This window comes from Larimichthys crocea, chromosome V (genome assembly GCF_000972845.2).
Source record: "Larimichthys crocea isolate SSNF chromosome V, L_crocea_2.0, whole genome shotgun sequence".
Lineage (NCBI taxonomy): Eukaryota > Metazoa > Chordata > Actinopteri > Sciaenidae > Larimichthys > Larimichthys crocea.
Window position 1 is genome coordinate 1,704,695 of NC_040015.1, and position 16,878 is coordinate 1,721,572.

At 40.5% G+C, this 16,878-nt stretch overlaps 1 protein-coding gene across 1 annotated transcript in view; it reads left to right on the plus strand.

Moving 5' to 3' along the window:
- Positions 1-15,356: 15,356 nt before the first annotated feature.
- Positions 15,357-16,878, plus strand: part of LOC104939161 (dihydropyridine-sensitive L-type skeletal muscle calcium channel subunit alpha-1) — a 40,757-nt gene continuing 39,235 nt past the window's right edge. The window contains exons 1-2 of the mRNA XM_027278755.1: positions 15,357-15,729; positions 15,966-16,071. Of these exons, the coding sequence (XP_027134556.1) occupies positions 15,542-15,729; positions 15,966-16,071 (294 nt within the window). The 5' untranslated portion in view covers positions 15,357-15,541. The remainder of the gene's footprint in view (positions 15,730-15,965; positions 16,072-16,878) is intronic.

The following is a 16,878-nucleotide window of genomic DNA, read 5'->3' on the forward strand; positions in this document are numbered from 1 at the left end:
GCATGTTTAGCATTAGCATGTTAGCATTAGCATGTTAACACTGATGGGCTGCAGTTAACTTAGCATGTTAGCATTAGACATGTTAACATTAGCATTTTAGCATTAACATGTTAGCATTAACATGTTAGCATTAGCATGTTAACATTAACCATGTTAACCTGATGGGCTAGCAGTTAACATTACAGTGTTAACAGTTAGCATGTTAATATTAGCATGTTAGTATTCGCATTTTAGCATTAACATGTTAGCGCTGATGGGCTAACAGTTAACATTAGCATGGTAACATTAGCATGTTAGCGCTGATGTGCTGATAGGCTAACAGTTACATTAGCATGTTAGCATTAGCGTGTTAACCATTAGCATGTTAACACTGATGGGCTAGCAGTTACCATTGGCATTTTACCATTAGCATGTTAGCGCGAGGCACTAGCAGTGTAACATTAGCATGGATTAGCATTAGCATGTTAGCGCTGATGTGCTAACAGTTAACATTGGCATGTTACCATTAGCATGTTAGCGCTGATGGCTAACAGTTAAATTAGCATGTGAGCATTGGCATGTTAGCTTTAGCATGTTAACATTAACATGTTGGCATCCATGTTATGATACTAGTGTTAGCATTAACATGTTAACATTAGCAGTTAGCATTAGCATTTTAACGGTGATGCGCTAACATAACATTAGCAGATAACATTAACATGTTTAACATTAGCATGTTAACGCTGATGGGCTAGCAGTTACATTAGCATGTTAGCATTAGCATGTTAACATTAGCATGTTAGCATTCGCATGTTAACATTAGCAGTTAGCGCTGATGGGCTAACGTTAACATTAGCAGTTAGCATTAGCATGTTAGCATTAGCATGTTAACATTAGCATGTTAGCATTCGCATTTTAACATTAGCATGTTAGCGGCGGAGGCTAACAGTTAACATTAGCATGTTAGCATAGCATGTTAAGCATTAGCATGTTAACGCTGATGGGCTAACAGTTAACATAACATTTGAGCATTGTCATGCATTGTTAGCATTTACATTAGCATGTTAAGCATTACATGTTAATTGCAGTTACGCTGGACCCCCAGCAACAGCCACTCGTCACTCTAAAAATTTCTTTCTCGTACTGAATTTGCTGAGCAAGTGTCAGTAATAATGCATGGGGACGAGGTCGGCCAGAGTCACGCACACTCAAAATTTCTTTAGATTTTTCTAGTTATACTTATTATTTTCTTACGCCCTTTTTTCGGTTCGCTACTCCTCCCAGAGTTTTGTCGCACATAACACAAAACGGGTCTCGAAACGTGCGGCTCGGCCGGGACATGTGTTGCTATGTCTTTCTAGGTTTCGGCAACGGTTTTGCCCAAAATCCAGAAAACGAAGCCAAAAAAATGAATGGGTGTGTATTGCGAGAACTCTCCAGACCTAGGAGTGGTGATGTTCATCGTTAGAGTGGAGAGGGGGAGAGGGAGAGAAAAATCAGTGAAAAAAATAAACGGATTTCACTACCGCCTCAATGCCCAGCTACAGGACATGATTATCCCCTCAATGTAGGAAAATTCGAAATGTGATCGCAGTGATAACCGTGAAGCTGTCTCCTATATAGTTTTGGCTCCATACAGGCTGATTGATCGACTATCCCGCCAACACCTCATAGACTCCAATGTTAAAAAAGGAGCAAATTTTCTGGAGAAAGGCGAAGTAACGTTTCTCTCTCTTGCTCCTGAGGGCACATTTCTATTTATCGACACAAACGATATGTAAAACGATCAGGAAGGTCTCATCGTGCTCAGGTTAGCCGGTTCACTGATTGGAATTACGGTTTGGCAAAAGTCCTTCCTTTTCGAGAGGAGTTCTCAGCATTTCTCTTCAGTCTCTAACTGACATTCAACAGGTGCAGATCAGCTGCTGCTGATTAGTCCTGGTTGCTTGGCAACCTCAGCCTGCGTGAGAGGCAGAAGAGGGGGGAGGGGGCACCAGAAGCCGAGCGGCAAGCCATTTAGTAGTTCTTGGCACTTAATTTTGACTTGTCTGTCTAAATGAGCACAAGGACCCAGAGCGCTAGCTAGCTCGTAAACATGCTAATGATAATTACCTTAGCCACTAGGAATTAAATACATGCTAATATTAACATGGTAATGCCAACATGGTAATGTTAATTGCTAGTGCTACAGCGCTTAAACATTAATGCAACATGCTAATGCCAATGCTAATGCTAACTGCTAATGTTAACATGCTAATGCTAACATGACATGCTAAACATGTTAATTGAACTGTTAGCGCCTCAGCGTTAACATGCTAATGCTAACATGCTAATGCTAACATGCTAGTTAACTGTTAGCCCATCAGCGCTAAACATGCTAATGTTAAAATGCGAATGCTAACATGCTAATGCAACCTGCTAATGCTAACATGCTAATGTTAACTGTTAGCACCATCAGCGCTAACATGCTAATGGTTACATGCGAATGCTAACATGCTAATGTTAACATGCTAATGCTAAAATGCTAATGCTAACTGCTCCCATCAGCGTTAACATGCTAATGTTAAACATGTTAATTATCATGCTATATGTTTATTGTTAGCGCCATCACCGTTAAAATGTTCATGCTAAACATGCTAATGTTAACATGGTTAATGCTAACTAGTAATCATAACATTGTAATGCCAACATGTTAATGTTAACATGCTAAAGCTAACTGCCAATGCTAACATGCTAAGTTAACTGTTAGCCCATCAGCGCTAACATGCTATGGTAACATGCCAATGTTAACTGTTAGCACATCAGCGCTAACATGCTAATGCTAACATGCTAATGTTAATGCTCGTGCATCAGCGCTAACATGCTAATGCTAAAATGCCAATGTTAACTGCTAGCCCATCATGTTAAACATGCTAATGGTAAAAAGCTAATGGTACCATGCTATGTTAACTGTTAGCCTATCAGGCACATCCTGCGTAACATGCTAATGTTACCATGCTAATGTTAACTGTTAGCCCATCAGCGCTAACAATGCTAATGCTAAAATGCGAATCCTAACATGCTAATATTAACATGCTAATGTTAACATGCTTATGTTAACTGCTAGCCATCAGCGTTACCTGTTAATGTTAAATGCTAATGCTAACATGTTAATGCTAACATGTTAATGCTAACAATGCTAATGTAACATGTTAATGCTAAATGCTAATGTTAATTGTACGCCCATCAGTGTTAACATGCTAATACTAACATGCTAATGCTAACATGCTAATGCTAACTGCTAGTCCAATCATTGTAACATGCTCCTGCTAAAATGCTATGCTAATTGCTAGCCGTAAGCGCTCTACTGCTCTGTGTCTAAATAAACATGTTAAAATGACTGTTTGAGTGTTGCTTTTTGAATACAGACCCCCAGCACACGCCACTCGTCACTCTCAAAATTTCTTTTCTAGTACTAAATTTGCTGAGCAGTGTCGACGGGGCCAGAGTCAGGCACACTCAAAATTTCTTTAGAAATTTTTCTAGTTATTATTCCTCTTCCGTTTCTTCCGTGTTTTTTTCGGTTCGCTTCTCCTCCCAGAGTTTTTGTCGCACATACACAAAACGGGTATCAAAACGACCGGCTCGGCCGGGAATCGATGGCTAAGACTTTTCTAAGAGTTCAGCAAACGGTTTTGCCAAAATCCAGAAAAACGAAGCCAAAAATGAATGGGTGTGTATTGCGGGAGAACTTTCCAGACCTTAGAGCTGCGTGATTCATCGCTAGAGGGGAGAGGGGAGAGAACAATCAGTGAAAAAATAAAACGGATTTCACTACCCTGGCCTCAAATGCCCAGCTACAGACATGATTATCCCTTAAAATGTAGGAAATTCGAGGTGATCCATGCTGAGATAACACTGTTGAGCTTCCCTATATAGTTTTGGCTCCATACAGGCTGATTGATCGACTACTCCCGCCAACAGCCTCATATACTCCCATGTTATTTTGAGCCGAGATTTTCTAGAAGACGCGGGAGCAATTGTGCTTTCTCTGAGTCCTACGGCCAGTTTATACAATTTTCGCCTGAAACTTGGGCACAGACATTTTAACAAGACGAGCATTCTTCTGGTCATTTCAGATTTTGGTTTGAGGCATACCTTATAGGTTTTTTTTGGCCACCTTCGAGGGGGATCATTCAGACATATACTGTGCATCTCAGAGGGACAGAGGCTGCATGCAGCACCTGTGACTAATTACTCTGACCTGCAGCTCACCCTGGTTGCTTGGCAACATCAAGCATGCATCTCTCACAAACACAAACACATAGACAGACAGGCGACCACACACACCACACACACACACACACACACACACACACCCCAGAACAAGCACACATGATTTATTCCTAGGAGGAGAGGGGGGAGGGGCCAGCAGAACCTGGCGGCGGCCATTTTAGTGTTCTTGGCACTTAATTTGAACCTGTCTGTTGTGTAAATGGCAGCACGAGACCCAGAGCGTTAGCGCAAGCTGTACACTGCTATTGCAAACATTTGCTAACATTAGCGACCAAATGCTAAAATTTGTGCTAATTACATTAGCCACTAGGAATTAATACATCTTGATTACTAACATGTTAATGTTACACGCTAATGCTAACTGCTAGCGCATCAGCGTTTATCATGCTAATGCTAACCTGTTAATGCTAATTAACATTAGCCACTCGGAATTAAACACATGCTAATGCTAACATATTAATGCTAACATGCTAATCATAAAATGCTAATCATAAATGCTAATGTTAAATGCTAATGCTAACTGTAGTGCATCCCGTTAACATGCTAATGCTAACATGCTAATGGTAACATGCTAATGCTAACACGTTAATGTTAACTGCTAGCGCATCACCGTTAACATGCTAATGCTAACATGCTAATGCTAACATGCTAATGCTAACATTCTAATGCTAACATGCTAATGCTAACTGCTAGCGTATCAGTGTTAACATGCCAGCGTTGACATGCTAATGCTAACATGCTAATGCTAACATGCTAATGTTAACATGCTAACTGCTAATACTGAATTTGCTGAGCAGTGTCAGTAATAATGCATGGGGACGACGGGGCCAGAGTCAGGCACACTCAAAATTTCTTTTAGAAATTTTTCTAGTTAAACTTATTCTTCCACCCTTTTTTGTCACGCTACTCCTCCCAGAGTTTTTGTCGCACATACACAAACGGGTATCAAAACGACCGCTCGGCGGAATCGATTGCTATGACTTTTCTAAGAGTTTCGGCAAACGGTTTCGCCAAAAATCCAGAAACGAGTTTTTGGGCAGATAGAATTTTCTGAAAGGAGCAGGGAGCACTGTGTGCTTCTCTGACTCCTACAGCCAAAGTTTATACAATTTTCGCCTGAAACTTGGCACAGACATTATACACAAGACGAGCATTCTTCTGGTCATTTCAGATTTTGGTTTAATGCATACCTTATAGTTTATTTTTGGCCACCTTCGAGGGGGATCATTCAGACATATACTGTGCATCTCAGTGGGACATAGAGACCTGCAGCTCACCCTGGTTGCTTGGCAACCTCAAGCATGCCTTTGTCACAAACACAAACACATAGATAGAGAGACAGACACACCACACACAGGCAGACAGACAGGTAGACGCACACACCCACACACACACACACAGACAGAACAAGCACACACACACACACACACACACACACAGGACAAGTTTTTCAAATTAAGAGTCCCTTCAAAATAACAGCCCAATAAAAAGGCAATGATGACACAGCTTGTTGTATTAATACTGAATTTTCTGAGCAGTGTCAGTAATAATGCATAGGGACGACGGGGCCAGAGTCACGCACACTCAAAATTTCTTTAGAAATTTTTCTAGTTGGTGTGGGTGCCTGAAGGGCTCCCACACTATTGTTATCCTACATCTTTATTATTACGACACTCGTCAACTATTGTTCTTCTGCGTGTTTCATGGCATTATTATTCATTTTCCGCCCTTTTTCGAACATTAATGCGGCCCGCAGCGGTGAGAGGACCCCAACAAATTATATATCAAAACGTGCGTCTTGATCCCGAATCGAGTGCTATTACTTTTCTAAGAGATTCGCATGTTTTTCGCGAATTTATTCTGGAAAAACTGCGAAAAATTTCCCATAGGGAATGACTGGGGAGGCCTGAAAAAAAGTACATTTCAACAGACATTTTCAACAATGAACTGCTCTGGCATACTTTAACCGAGAGACTGCATTTGAACTTTAAAACGGAGGTATGCTTCCCTTATCTTCAGGGATTCACGACACTCATCGACAGCTTTTACCGTTTTTAAACTATCAAGGCTCAAAGTTGAGCAGGTTTTTAGTCAAATTTCTGGGTTTATAATGGGTGTGTATGTGGCGGAATGTTTGAGCTAGAGTGGATGACATCATCAGCTTGAGTGAGGAGCAGGGAGAAAAATCAGTGAAAAAATAAAACGTATTCGACTACCGTGGCCTCAAATGCCCCACTACAGACATGATTATCCCCTCAAATGTAGGAAAATTCGAGGTGATCGCAGTGATAACACTGTTGAAGCTGTCTCTTTTATAGTTTTGGCTCCATACAGGCCAACTGATCGAGTACTCCCATCCTCAGCGTCATTCACTCCCATGTTAAAAAAGGAGGGAAATTTTCTTAAGGAAGGCAGAAGTAACGTTTCTCTCTCTTGCTCCTGAGGGCACGTTTCTTCATTTATCGACACAAAATAACTATGTAAAACGATCAGGAAGGGCATGCGATGCCCCCAGTTATGTCGGTTCAATGATTGGAAATACGGTTTGGCCATAGAGCCCTCCTCTTCGAGGGCTGGTCTCAGCATTTTCCCTCTCTCTCTGTCAGGATTTTCAACTGGCGTTCCAACTGACAACAGTTGGAGAAGCCCAGTGGCGGCCATTTTAGCAGTTATTGGCTTCATTTGAACTTGTCTGTGTAAAATGGCAGACAGAGACAGGAGAGCAGCTAGCACATTAGCGCTAGCTGTAAAGACATGCTAACTGCTAACATTAGCGGCCAATGCAAAAATTAGTGCAAATGGTAATTGCTAGCACGTCAACGCTAGCAATTAGCATTAGCCACTAATAACCAAATACATGCTACTTGCTAATATGCTAATGCTAACATGTTAATGCTAATTAACATTAGCCACTAAGAATTAAATACATGATCATTGCTAACATGTTAATGATAATTGTTAGCCGTCTGCGCTAGCAATGAGCATTAGCCACTAAGAATTAAATACATGATCATTGCTAACATGTTCATTTTAACATGCTAATGTTAACATGCTAATGGTAATTACCATTTGCCACTAAGAATTAAATACATGATCATTGCTAACATGTTAATGTTAACATGCTAATGTTAATTAGCATTAGCCACTAAGAATTAAATACATGATCATTGTAAACATGTTAATGTTAACCTGATAAAGCTAATTAGTATTAGCCACTAGGAATTAAATACCTGTTAATGTTAACATGCTAATGTTAACATGCTAATGTTAGTTGCTAGCACGTTAGTGTTAACAGCTAGTGTGTTAACAATTATCATTAACCACTAAGTATTATATACATGCCAATGCTAACATGCTACTGTTAAACTGCTAATGGTAACCTGCTAATGCTTACTACTTAGTATTAGCCACTAAGAATTAAATACATGCTCATTGCCAACATGCTAATGCTAACATGCTAATGTTAATTGCTAGCACGTAAGTGCTAGCCACTCATTTTCAGTCACTAAGAATACATGCTAATGTTAACATGCTAATGTTAACATGCTAATGTTAAGTGCTAGCACGTCAGTGCTAGCCCATAATTTTTAGTCACTAAGAATACATGCTAATGTTAATATGGTTATATTAATTGTTAGTGCGCCACAGACAGCAGAGCAGCTAACGCGTTAACACTAGCTGTAAAGACAATGCCAACCTGCTAACATGCTAATGTAATTGCTAGCACGTTAGTGCTAGCCACTCATTTTCAGTCACTAAGAATACATGCTAATGTTAACATGCTAATGTTAACATGCTAATGTTAAGTGCTAGCACGAAGAATACATGCTAATGTTAATATGGTTATATTAATTGTTAGTGTGCAGCTAGCGCGTTAGCACTAGCTGTAAAGACATGCTAACTGCTAACATTAGCAGCCAAAGCTAAAATTACTGCAAATGGTAATTGCTAGCGCGTCAACACTAGCAATTAGCATTAGCCACTAAGAATTTATTACATGAAAACTGCTAACATGCTAAGCTGGTTTAGAGTGTTCACAGTCTGATGCATCAAAAACCGTTTATAAGTTTGAAGAAATATTGACTTTGTTTGGCTTAGAATTCATAAAGGGGTGTTGACTTCGAAAAAAATTTCCCTGATCTCCCAGTTTGTTAAAGATGCGACTTTATGGATGAGGTAGGGTATCATTCCCAAGCCAGAATTTGATCTGCTTTGGGCAAAGGTTAGCCAAATCCAAAAACAGCTTCACGGTGAAACTGTTTCTAAGTGACGTTTCAGTTTCTCGGTTGACTGTGGTTCATAACATCTCCACTAGGCTTTTTACAACAATATGAGGAACTTTACTATTGGAACTATTAATTTAAATGGTGCAAGGGACATTAAAAAGAGAATGATGCTTTATGAGTTTCTCCAATCCAGTCTATCCAATCTTGCAAGAGCAAGATTGGATAGACTTTATGTTTTTAAACATCATTTAATTTCTATGAAATCATGCAAAATATCCCGTTAGCTTCTCTGATCACAGTGCAGTAATTTGCAGCGCAATTATGAAGCCAATTAAGCCCAAAAGTGCCTATTGACATTTCAACGGGTCTTTATTAGATAATAAGCACTTTGTGGAAATTTTTACCTTTTTCTGGGACACTTTTAGGAAGGACAAAATAACATATTCCTCCCTGCAGCAGTGGTGGGACTGTGGAAAAATACAAATTAAACAGCTTTGCCAGCAGTACACACTGAATGTAACGGCAGAAATGGTTGATGACAGTCCTTGAGAAGGAAATTCTTGATCTGCAAGGGCTGGTAGCTTCCACTAAGTGTGAAGAACATACCACAGCACTTAAGCGTAAACAAAATATGTTGACTTGTTGGGTACTAGAGCCCAGGGAGCCCTGGTGTGATCTAGGTTTCAATGCATCACCCAGATGGATGCACCCTCCAAGTTTTTCTTTAAACTGGAGAGGAAGAATGGGCAGGGTAGACTTATCCGCTGCCTGCTCTCAGACACTGGGCCAGAGCTCACGGATCTGATATTTGTAAGCACGCTTTGGGTTTCCATGCTGGTCTGTATAAATGTGAGCTTGATGATGTGGATGCTTTGGTCAGTGATTTTTGCAATGGGTTACTCAAAGTAGAAGAAGCAGTCACTGCTGCTTGGGATGAACCTCTGTCCCTTCATGAACTCCATACTGCACTTATAAGTATGGTAATAATAGTAAAGCGCCAGAGATTTATCAGTAGAGTTTTATAAATGTTTTTGGCCAGTGATTGGGCAGGACTTGTTTGGAGTCCTGCTGGATAGTTTTAAAGAGGCCTACTACCACAAAGTTGCAGAAGAGCTGCTATCACTTTACTACCCAAGAAGGGTAACTTACGAAGCATTGTAAACTGGCGTCCTGTTTCTCTCCTATGTGTGGATTTTAAAATTGTTTCCAAGGCTTTGGCCATAAGAATGCGTGGGGTAATTGGACAAGTTGTACACATCGACCAGACTTACTGTATACCACAGTTTTTGATAACATTGGTCTGGTTCGCGATCTTCTGGATCTCTCTCACTTAAACGGCATTAAAGCTGGCTTGATTTCATTGGACCAACAAAAAGCATTTGACAGGGTCGGACATGCGTACCTCTCGCAAACATTAGATGCCTTTAGTTTCAGCCCTGGCTTTAGAGCCATGATAAAAAACCATGTACAGGGACATTCAGAGTGTGCTTAAGGTCAATGGTGGCTTGAGCTCTCTTTTTAAAGTCTGTAGAGGTGTTAGGCAGGGTTGTACTATGTCAGGGATGCTTTATTCCTTGGCTCTAGAACCTTTGCTTCACAAACTTCTGAACTGAATGGTCCGACATTTCCTGACTGTAACAGCCACTTTTATTTGTCTGCATATGCTGATGATGTAACAGTTTTTGTTACCTGTGATAATGCTCGCAAACTTGAATGTGTTGTGGAAGACTAACAGTTTCTCATCTGCAACAGTAAATTGGGGGAAGAGTGATGGGACACTGGAACGGACAGCCCTCCAGTTTACCTGGTGGGTTGATCTGGAAAAGGGATGGGTTTAAGTACCTTGGGGTTTTTTTTGGGTAATGATACTTTTCTTAAGAAGCACTGTGGATAGGGTGTTATGACTGTGGTCATATTTTGTGTCGTTTGCTAGGTGTTTGCTTGTGTACCTTGTGTTCTGTCAAATTTCATATGCAAACAGGGATGTGCCGTCCCCGGGAGGCGATTGGTGGAGTGATTTCCGGTCCTAGTCCGTGATTGGCTGCAGCTGAAAGCACCTGATATATAAGGAGCCAAGATGGCGGCTGTCAGGTGGACAACGGGTGGACTGCCATTTGAGTTGATTGTGTTTTCTCCTGTCTTTCGTTAGTTAGGAAGGTAAGTTTATTGTGATTTTGGTTTTATGAGGTAAGGTTATTTTTTAGATAGAGTTGTTTTGGTTGTTGTTTTGGCCTTGGTCCACCCTGAAGATAATTCCTTAGTTATAGTTGTTTGATCTTTTGAGTTTTGTAAAAAAAAAAAAAAAAAAAATAAAAAAAAAAAAAAAGCATTTTTCTTTTTATTCAAATCTAACTTGTTGTAGTGGCTACTTGGGACTCGGGGATGATGGCACCTTTTTCTTGTTATGCTCTAGGCCCCTGTACTGGGGCATAACAAGGGTCAAGAGTTGTCTGGAAAGGTGGAAGTGGATTCTGCCCTGTTTATCCTATTGGGGGTGAACCTTAGTCATCAACAACTTGGTCGCTTCTTCACTGTGGCACAGGTTAGCCTGTGTGGATCCGCCTGCTGGACTCTTGGTCCAAATCCAAAGACTCATGGTTGACTTTTTCTGAGACAAGCTCCATAGGGTCCCGCAGATTGTGCTCTCCCTGCCCAAGGATAAGGGCGGGCAGGGCCTCGTCAACTTGGTGACCAGGGAAGCCACCTTCCGCCTACAGTTCATCCAGAAACTTCTACTGTGGCCGAAAGGTCTGGTTTGGCTCCCCCAGCCTCTGGTTATGCTGTGGGAGGTGGACGTGCTGAGAATGGACTGTGCCTTGTTCCAAGTGGATTATAAGAAACTTGTTTTAAGTAGATTGTCACTCTTTTATCAGAGTTGCTTCAAGGTCTGGGGCCTCATCAAGCATCGCTGGCTGAATCCAGTGGTTTCTCTCCACTGGCTGCTTGAAGAACTGGTCATCTTTGGGGCTCGTTTTGATTTGTGTGGGGATGATACCCCAGGACTGATGAATGTATTGTGTGAGTGTAACTGCTTTCAAATGCGACATGTCATTGAAAAAGCTGGGAATGGTTTACAGAATGCGCAGGCTTTTGCCTCTTCCTTGGGACTAAGGTCTGTGAGGTATGCTCATAGACTAGGGATGCACTGATCCGCTTTTTTCACCTCCGATACCGATATCTGAGGTTTCGTATCGGCCGATACCGATCCGATACCAATACAGAAAAACAGCGTGGAATTATGGTAACAAACTGTAAATTTCATTGGGGGGGATCATGAGACGTGACTTAAACATTTCTTTCCTATTTTTAAAAAAACAAACAGATATAAATGTACTGAATTTACTGATGTACTTAATTGTACTTAATTATTTAATAATTGTAAAACAATCTTAATCATAAAAATATTGTGTGACTGGTTCAGTCAGTGCAATTAGGGATTCAAAATACAATGTAAAACAAAATAAATATTAAAATAATAAAGGAGGTGAAATTGAGAAAATAATAGCTTCACTAGCTAGGTTGGTAAACAAAGGAATTTGCCACTTATCAAGCATTTCTTTTAGCGTAACTGCAATCGCGTCACTGGTGTGTGACCCACAGAAGTTTTTTGCAATTAACACTGCACTTTGTGGCATGAAACTCTCATCCAGCCAGTGTGCTGTTCAACTCAAAAGGGACACGGGGGAAACGCCAGAGCTCCAGATATCTGTCGTGAAACTCCGAGCTTTGACGTCGTTTATCCTCTCCAATATGTGTTTGGACACTTTACCATGCAGTTCAGGTAGAGCCGTCTCGGACAAAGATTTTCGGCTTACCATGTCATACAGTGGCTCCAGGTGGCTAATTAGCAGCCGAAATCCCTTGTCTCCAACAACCGACAGCAGTTGCCCATCCATGACAATAAAGTTCGGGTACGGGTCGGGTATTGGTAAACATAATGACCGCTGTCACCGCTCACCGCTGTCAATGACGGAACTTCATTCAAAGCAGAGCAATCGTTGAGGTAGGTTATAACTACCCCTCCCCGCTCGATCGCCGCCACCGCGTCGGGGAAGGTTATCTAAAGCGCCCCCCTCAACGAACTCCGCGTGCTCTCTCACGTGAAATTTTTGTAAGTGCTTCATGACGTTTGTTGTGTTATAACCAGCCCTCTTAGAGGGATACTGTTCGGGTAATCTTCAGCCGAAAGATGATGAACCTTTTCCTGACATTGTTTTTAGTCCTGGTTTCCATGAGTCCAGCTACACTAGTTCTCTGCTGGACCTAGGGATCCATGGCGAAAGTGATATATAAAGTTCTGGTAAAGATCCTGAATATGAAACAACTAAAAGATAAATCCGATACAGTGTGGAGAGAGAAGCTGCAGATTGATGAAAAGACTAAGCCAGTTTGGAGGGTTATATACAAACCACCACTGACAAAAAGGACAGGAGATCTTCAATGGAGGATATTGCATGGGGCCATAGCTGTTAATGCACTTACTGCTGTGATAAATCTGGGAGCAAGTGACAAATGTCCATTTTGTGATGAGAGGGAAACAGTGTTTCATTGTTTTATGGACTGTGACAGGCTTCTTCCTATGTTAATTTTTTTGACTGGGTTACTTAACCCATAGGGGGTGTTGTGTTCAAAGCAAAGCTTTATACTTGGTTTCCCTTACAGTCAAAAATGGAACACAAAGTGTCGTTTAATTAACTTTACTGTTGGGCAGGCAAAGCTTTCTATTTATTTGAGTCGGAAAAATAAGGTTAACCAGACAACAGGTTATGATGTTGTGCCGATCCTTAGGAACTTACTCATATCGAGGGTTTCACTGGAATTTTGCTTCTACAAGACAATGGGTTGTTTGGATGTTTTTGCTGATCTTTGGTGCTGTGAGAATGCTATTTGCTCAGTTAATGGGAATGATTTAGTTTTTAGTTTTTGATTTTTAGTTTTCTTTTGTTTGTTTCTTTGGGGAATGGGATGGTTTGCTTTCTTTTGATTTGATGTCTTCCTGCGTGTTTTGTATTGGTCCTTGACTCTGTTCACCAATAAATGTTATTGTATATGTAGCGGGTCCCGGCTTGGTCCCCGCAGGCAGATATATTGGATTGGAGGTTTCTGGAAAAGAAATATAGAAATCAGGGAAGCAGGACCCTGTTGCTCTTTCTCCATTCATCAGGATTATGATTTATTATCAACTTCATTTAAACTTTTTCACTGCAATAATGAATTATTTCTGTTATTCTATCTGCATAACAGCACTGGGAGTTACCATTTTTACATTAAATGTCATTTTTTTCATAGAAACATCAAAATTTGCATTAAGCCAAAGATAAACAACTTCCCTTTTAATCATGTCATCTCTAACATTCATCATGTATGCACTTTACCCATATATCTTTCTTCTCTCCTTTAAAGAGTATTATCTTTTTACACTTGTACATAAAGTATGTTAAAGACATTAAGTGCTCACTTAATTAATATAACAGAAAACCTCCCTTGCAGTTAAACTGTTTTACATTTACTCTATTTGAAAACGACTAAAATAATAAACATGGCTGGCCCATAGCCTGCCGCTGTAACCCATGAACTCGAACTCTTTCATTGTTTTATGTGTGTGCCCGCCAATAAGACTGCAGCCGTAGCTGAACTTAAACTGCGCATTAACATTAGCTTAAAGATTTTGAGCAATGAACTACACACATACAACTTATTTTTACACATAGCCGAAAGAAAAACAAATAAAAGTAGACATTTGGCTACGCCGTCGGACGCCATTATCTCCACCCCAAACATCACGTACCGTTTACAATGTACACTTTATTTACACACTTAATAAGCTTTCCACTTATGGACTACACGTCACCAGAGATTCATTTTAGGTCCTAAACCTTCTAAAGTCACAGGAAAGTTGAGTAACTGACCTGGAAAAGTAATACAGAAATCAGGGAAGCAGGACACTGTTGCTCTTTCTCCATTCATCAGGATTATAAGCTCTGCTTTCGTGCTGCGTTGCTGCCACCCAGTGTCCATTTCATGCAACAGCATGTCATCGTGTGTTTCTTCTAAATTAGACAGACTATAATAAAATAAATAATACAATAGCAATGAACTAAAAAGTGACTCAGTGGAAATGAAACAATAATATCTCAACAGAAACACTTATTTTGTGGGTACCACATATAATTCACATTCTACTTGACACATTAGTTAACTTTTAACTGTTAGTTAATGGTAATTACTGCATTAACACATGTATTAAGTATTCAGTATTATACCCATAGTACTAATTACTATTTTATTTTTTTATTTATAGTTTGGGATACACTCACTCACACTCAAAAAAAAAAAAAAAAACGCCATCTGACTACTACACTGATGGCATTGGCTGCCATGCAAGGCGCCAACTGCTCATCAGTTTGAGGAGCTAACCATTCAAACAGATTCACACCGATGGCACAGCCTTCAGGAGCAATTTGGGGTTCAGTATCTTGCCCAAGGACACTTGGACATGCAGACTGTAGGGGATCCTCTTTTCCTCACTCGAACCGAGGGTCTAAGGACAGAGGGTGTCACTCCCTGTACAGATTGTAAAGCCCTCTGAGGCAAATGTACTTTGTGACTTTGGGCTATACAAATAAAATCTGATTTGATTTGATCGAACCAGGGATTGAACGGCCGATCTTCTGATTAGTGGACGTCCTGCTCTACCTCCGAGCCACAGCCGCCCTTGTGTTATATCTGTGCAAGTGTCCTCTTTTGTCACCCCATAGTATGACTGCCATGCTCATTGTCTATATTTATTCTCTTGACCAAACAGCTGCTCAGTAAACCAATCCCTTACAAGTAGAAGGGACAGCTGCCATTCCACAGATAAGAGACAGAGAAAGGGCTCAGTCAAATCATCAGCGAGAAACAGGGTGAGAGAGAAGTTTGAAACAAATTGAGAGGGTTCATGAATGAGTGGACAGATCTAGCCAACAAGATTACTACATTTTGACAGAAAAACAAACAGACCTTTTGGAATACTACTTCTAATCTTCTAATTCACGCTTTCACAACTCTCTAAAGCCACGATGACAGACAGCAGCAGTGCCCCACTGTCGTCCTACATCATGGATGAGGAAACTCTGAAAAGAAAACAGAAGGAGAAGCTGAAGAAGCTGATGGCTACAGGAGGCAACCCAAGGCCTGTACGCTCTCTCCTCTTCTTGACACTAAAGAATCCCTTCCGCAAGGCATGCATCAGTATTGTGGAATGGAAGTATCCTACTGTAATAAAGGGTCACTAGGCAGAGGGAGGGCTGGCTATAAAATGTATTATTAAGATTATAGAACATTTCATGTGAATGTTGCTACCACATTTTTTCTCAGTAATTATTTAGTGTTATATAACACATTGGTGTGAATGAGTGTTTGCTGGTTCATTTGTGTGATGTGGGAACGTCCATATTTAAAATATTATGTTTGACCTTTAAGTTTCCTATAGATTAATTTCAGACCTTTTGAAATCATAATCCTACTGGCCATCTTCGCCAACTGTGTGGCCCTGGCTGTGTACTTGCCCATGCCTGAAGAAGACAGCAACAACACCAACAGCAACTTGGTGTGGTAACATGCTTGTGTTTGTGTGTTAACGGTGTGCTTCTAGAAGTGGGTGTCGTGAGGATAGGCACAATCATTGATTTTCTAAGTGCATTTGTTCTAAATGTAACCACCGTGAAATAATCTGCCAGTAAATGTTATGTTACTTTTCCAAACTTATGAAAATAGAAAAAATCAGCAGTAAATATCAAAATCACATAAACCCCCCTTTAATATGCAGTTCTGCCCCAGCTACTGTAATGACATAATTCCACTGATGATGATGATGATGATGATGATGACAATGGTTTCTGCATGTCATGTTGTGTCGTGCACACACTTTGAAGCACTCAGATCTGACTCTCTCATCCCAGTTAATACAGTATAAGGGCGTAGGGACATGTCCCTCAGTATCCTTTGAGGACAGAATTGTCCCAAAGCTGATTTCACAGGAAGGAAGCTTGATCTCTGATCCTGGACTAGTATCTCTGACTCTGAAAAACGTCTTTTGGGACAGCTACTTGGATGGTATCTTGACCCATTTAGGACTGTCGTCTTAACTCACACCATGATTATTATGGTCCAGTTCTGCTTTCAAATTATCTGATTTATAAATAGCACAAATAAGGCATATTTATATCTGGCATGCAAGGGTTCTATTTTCTTTTTGATAAGTGTTACAGCTATTGAACAATCAGCATCAAATTGGTCCTATTCTAACCTTAAAATACAAACACTGATTCAAACCCTGTGTTGTGTCTTCTCTTATTTTTATACATAAATCATACTGCCATACTAATTTTGTGTTTTTTGCTACATTAGTCATTTG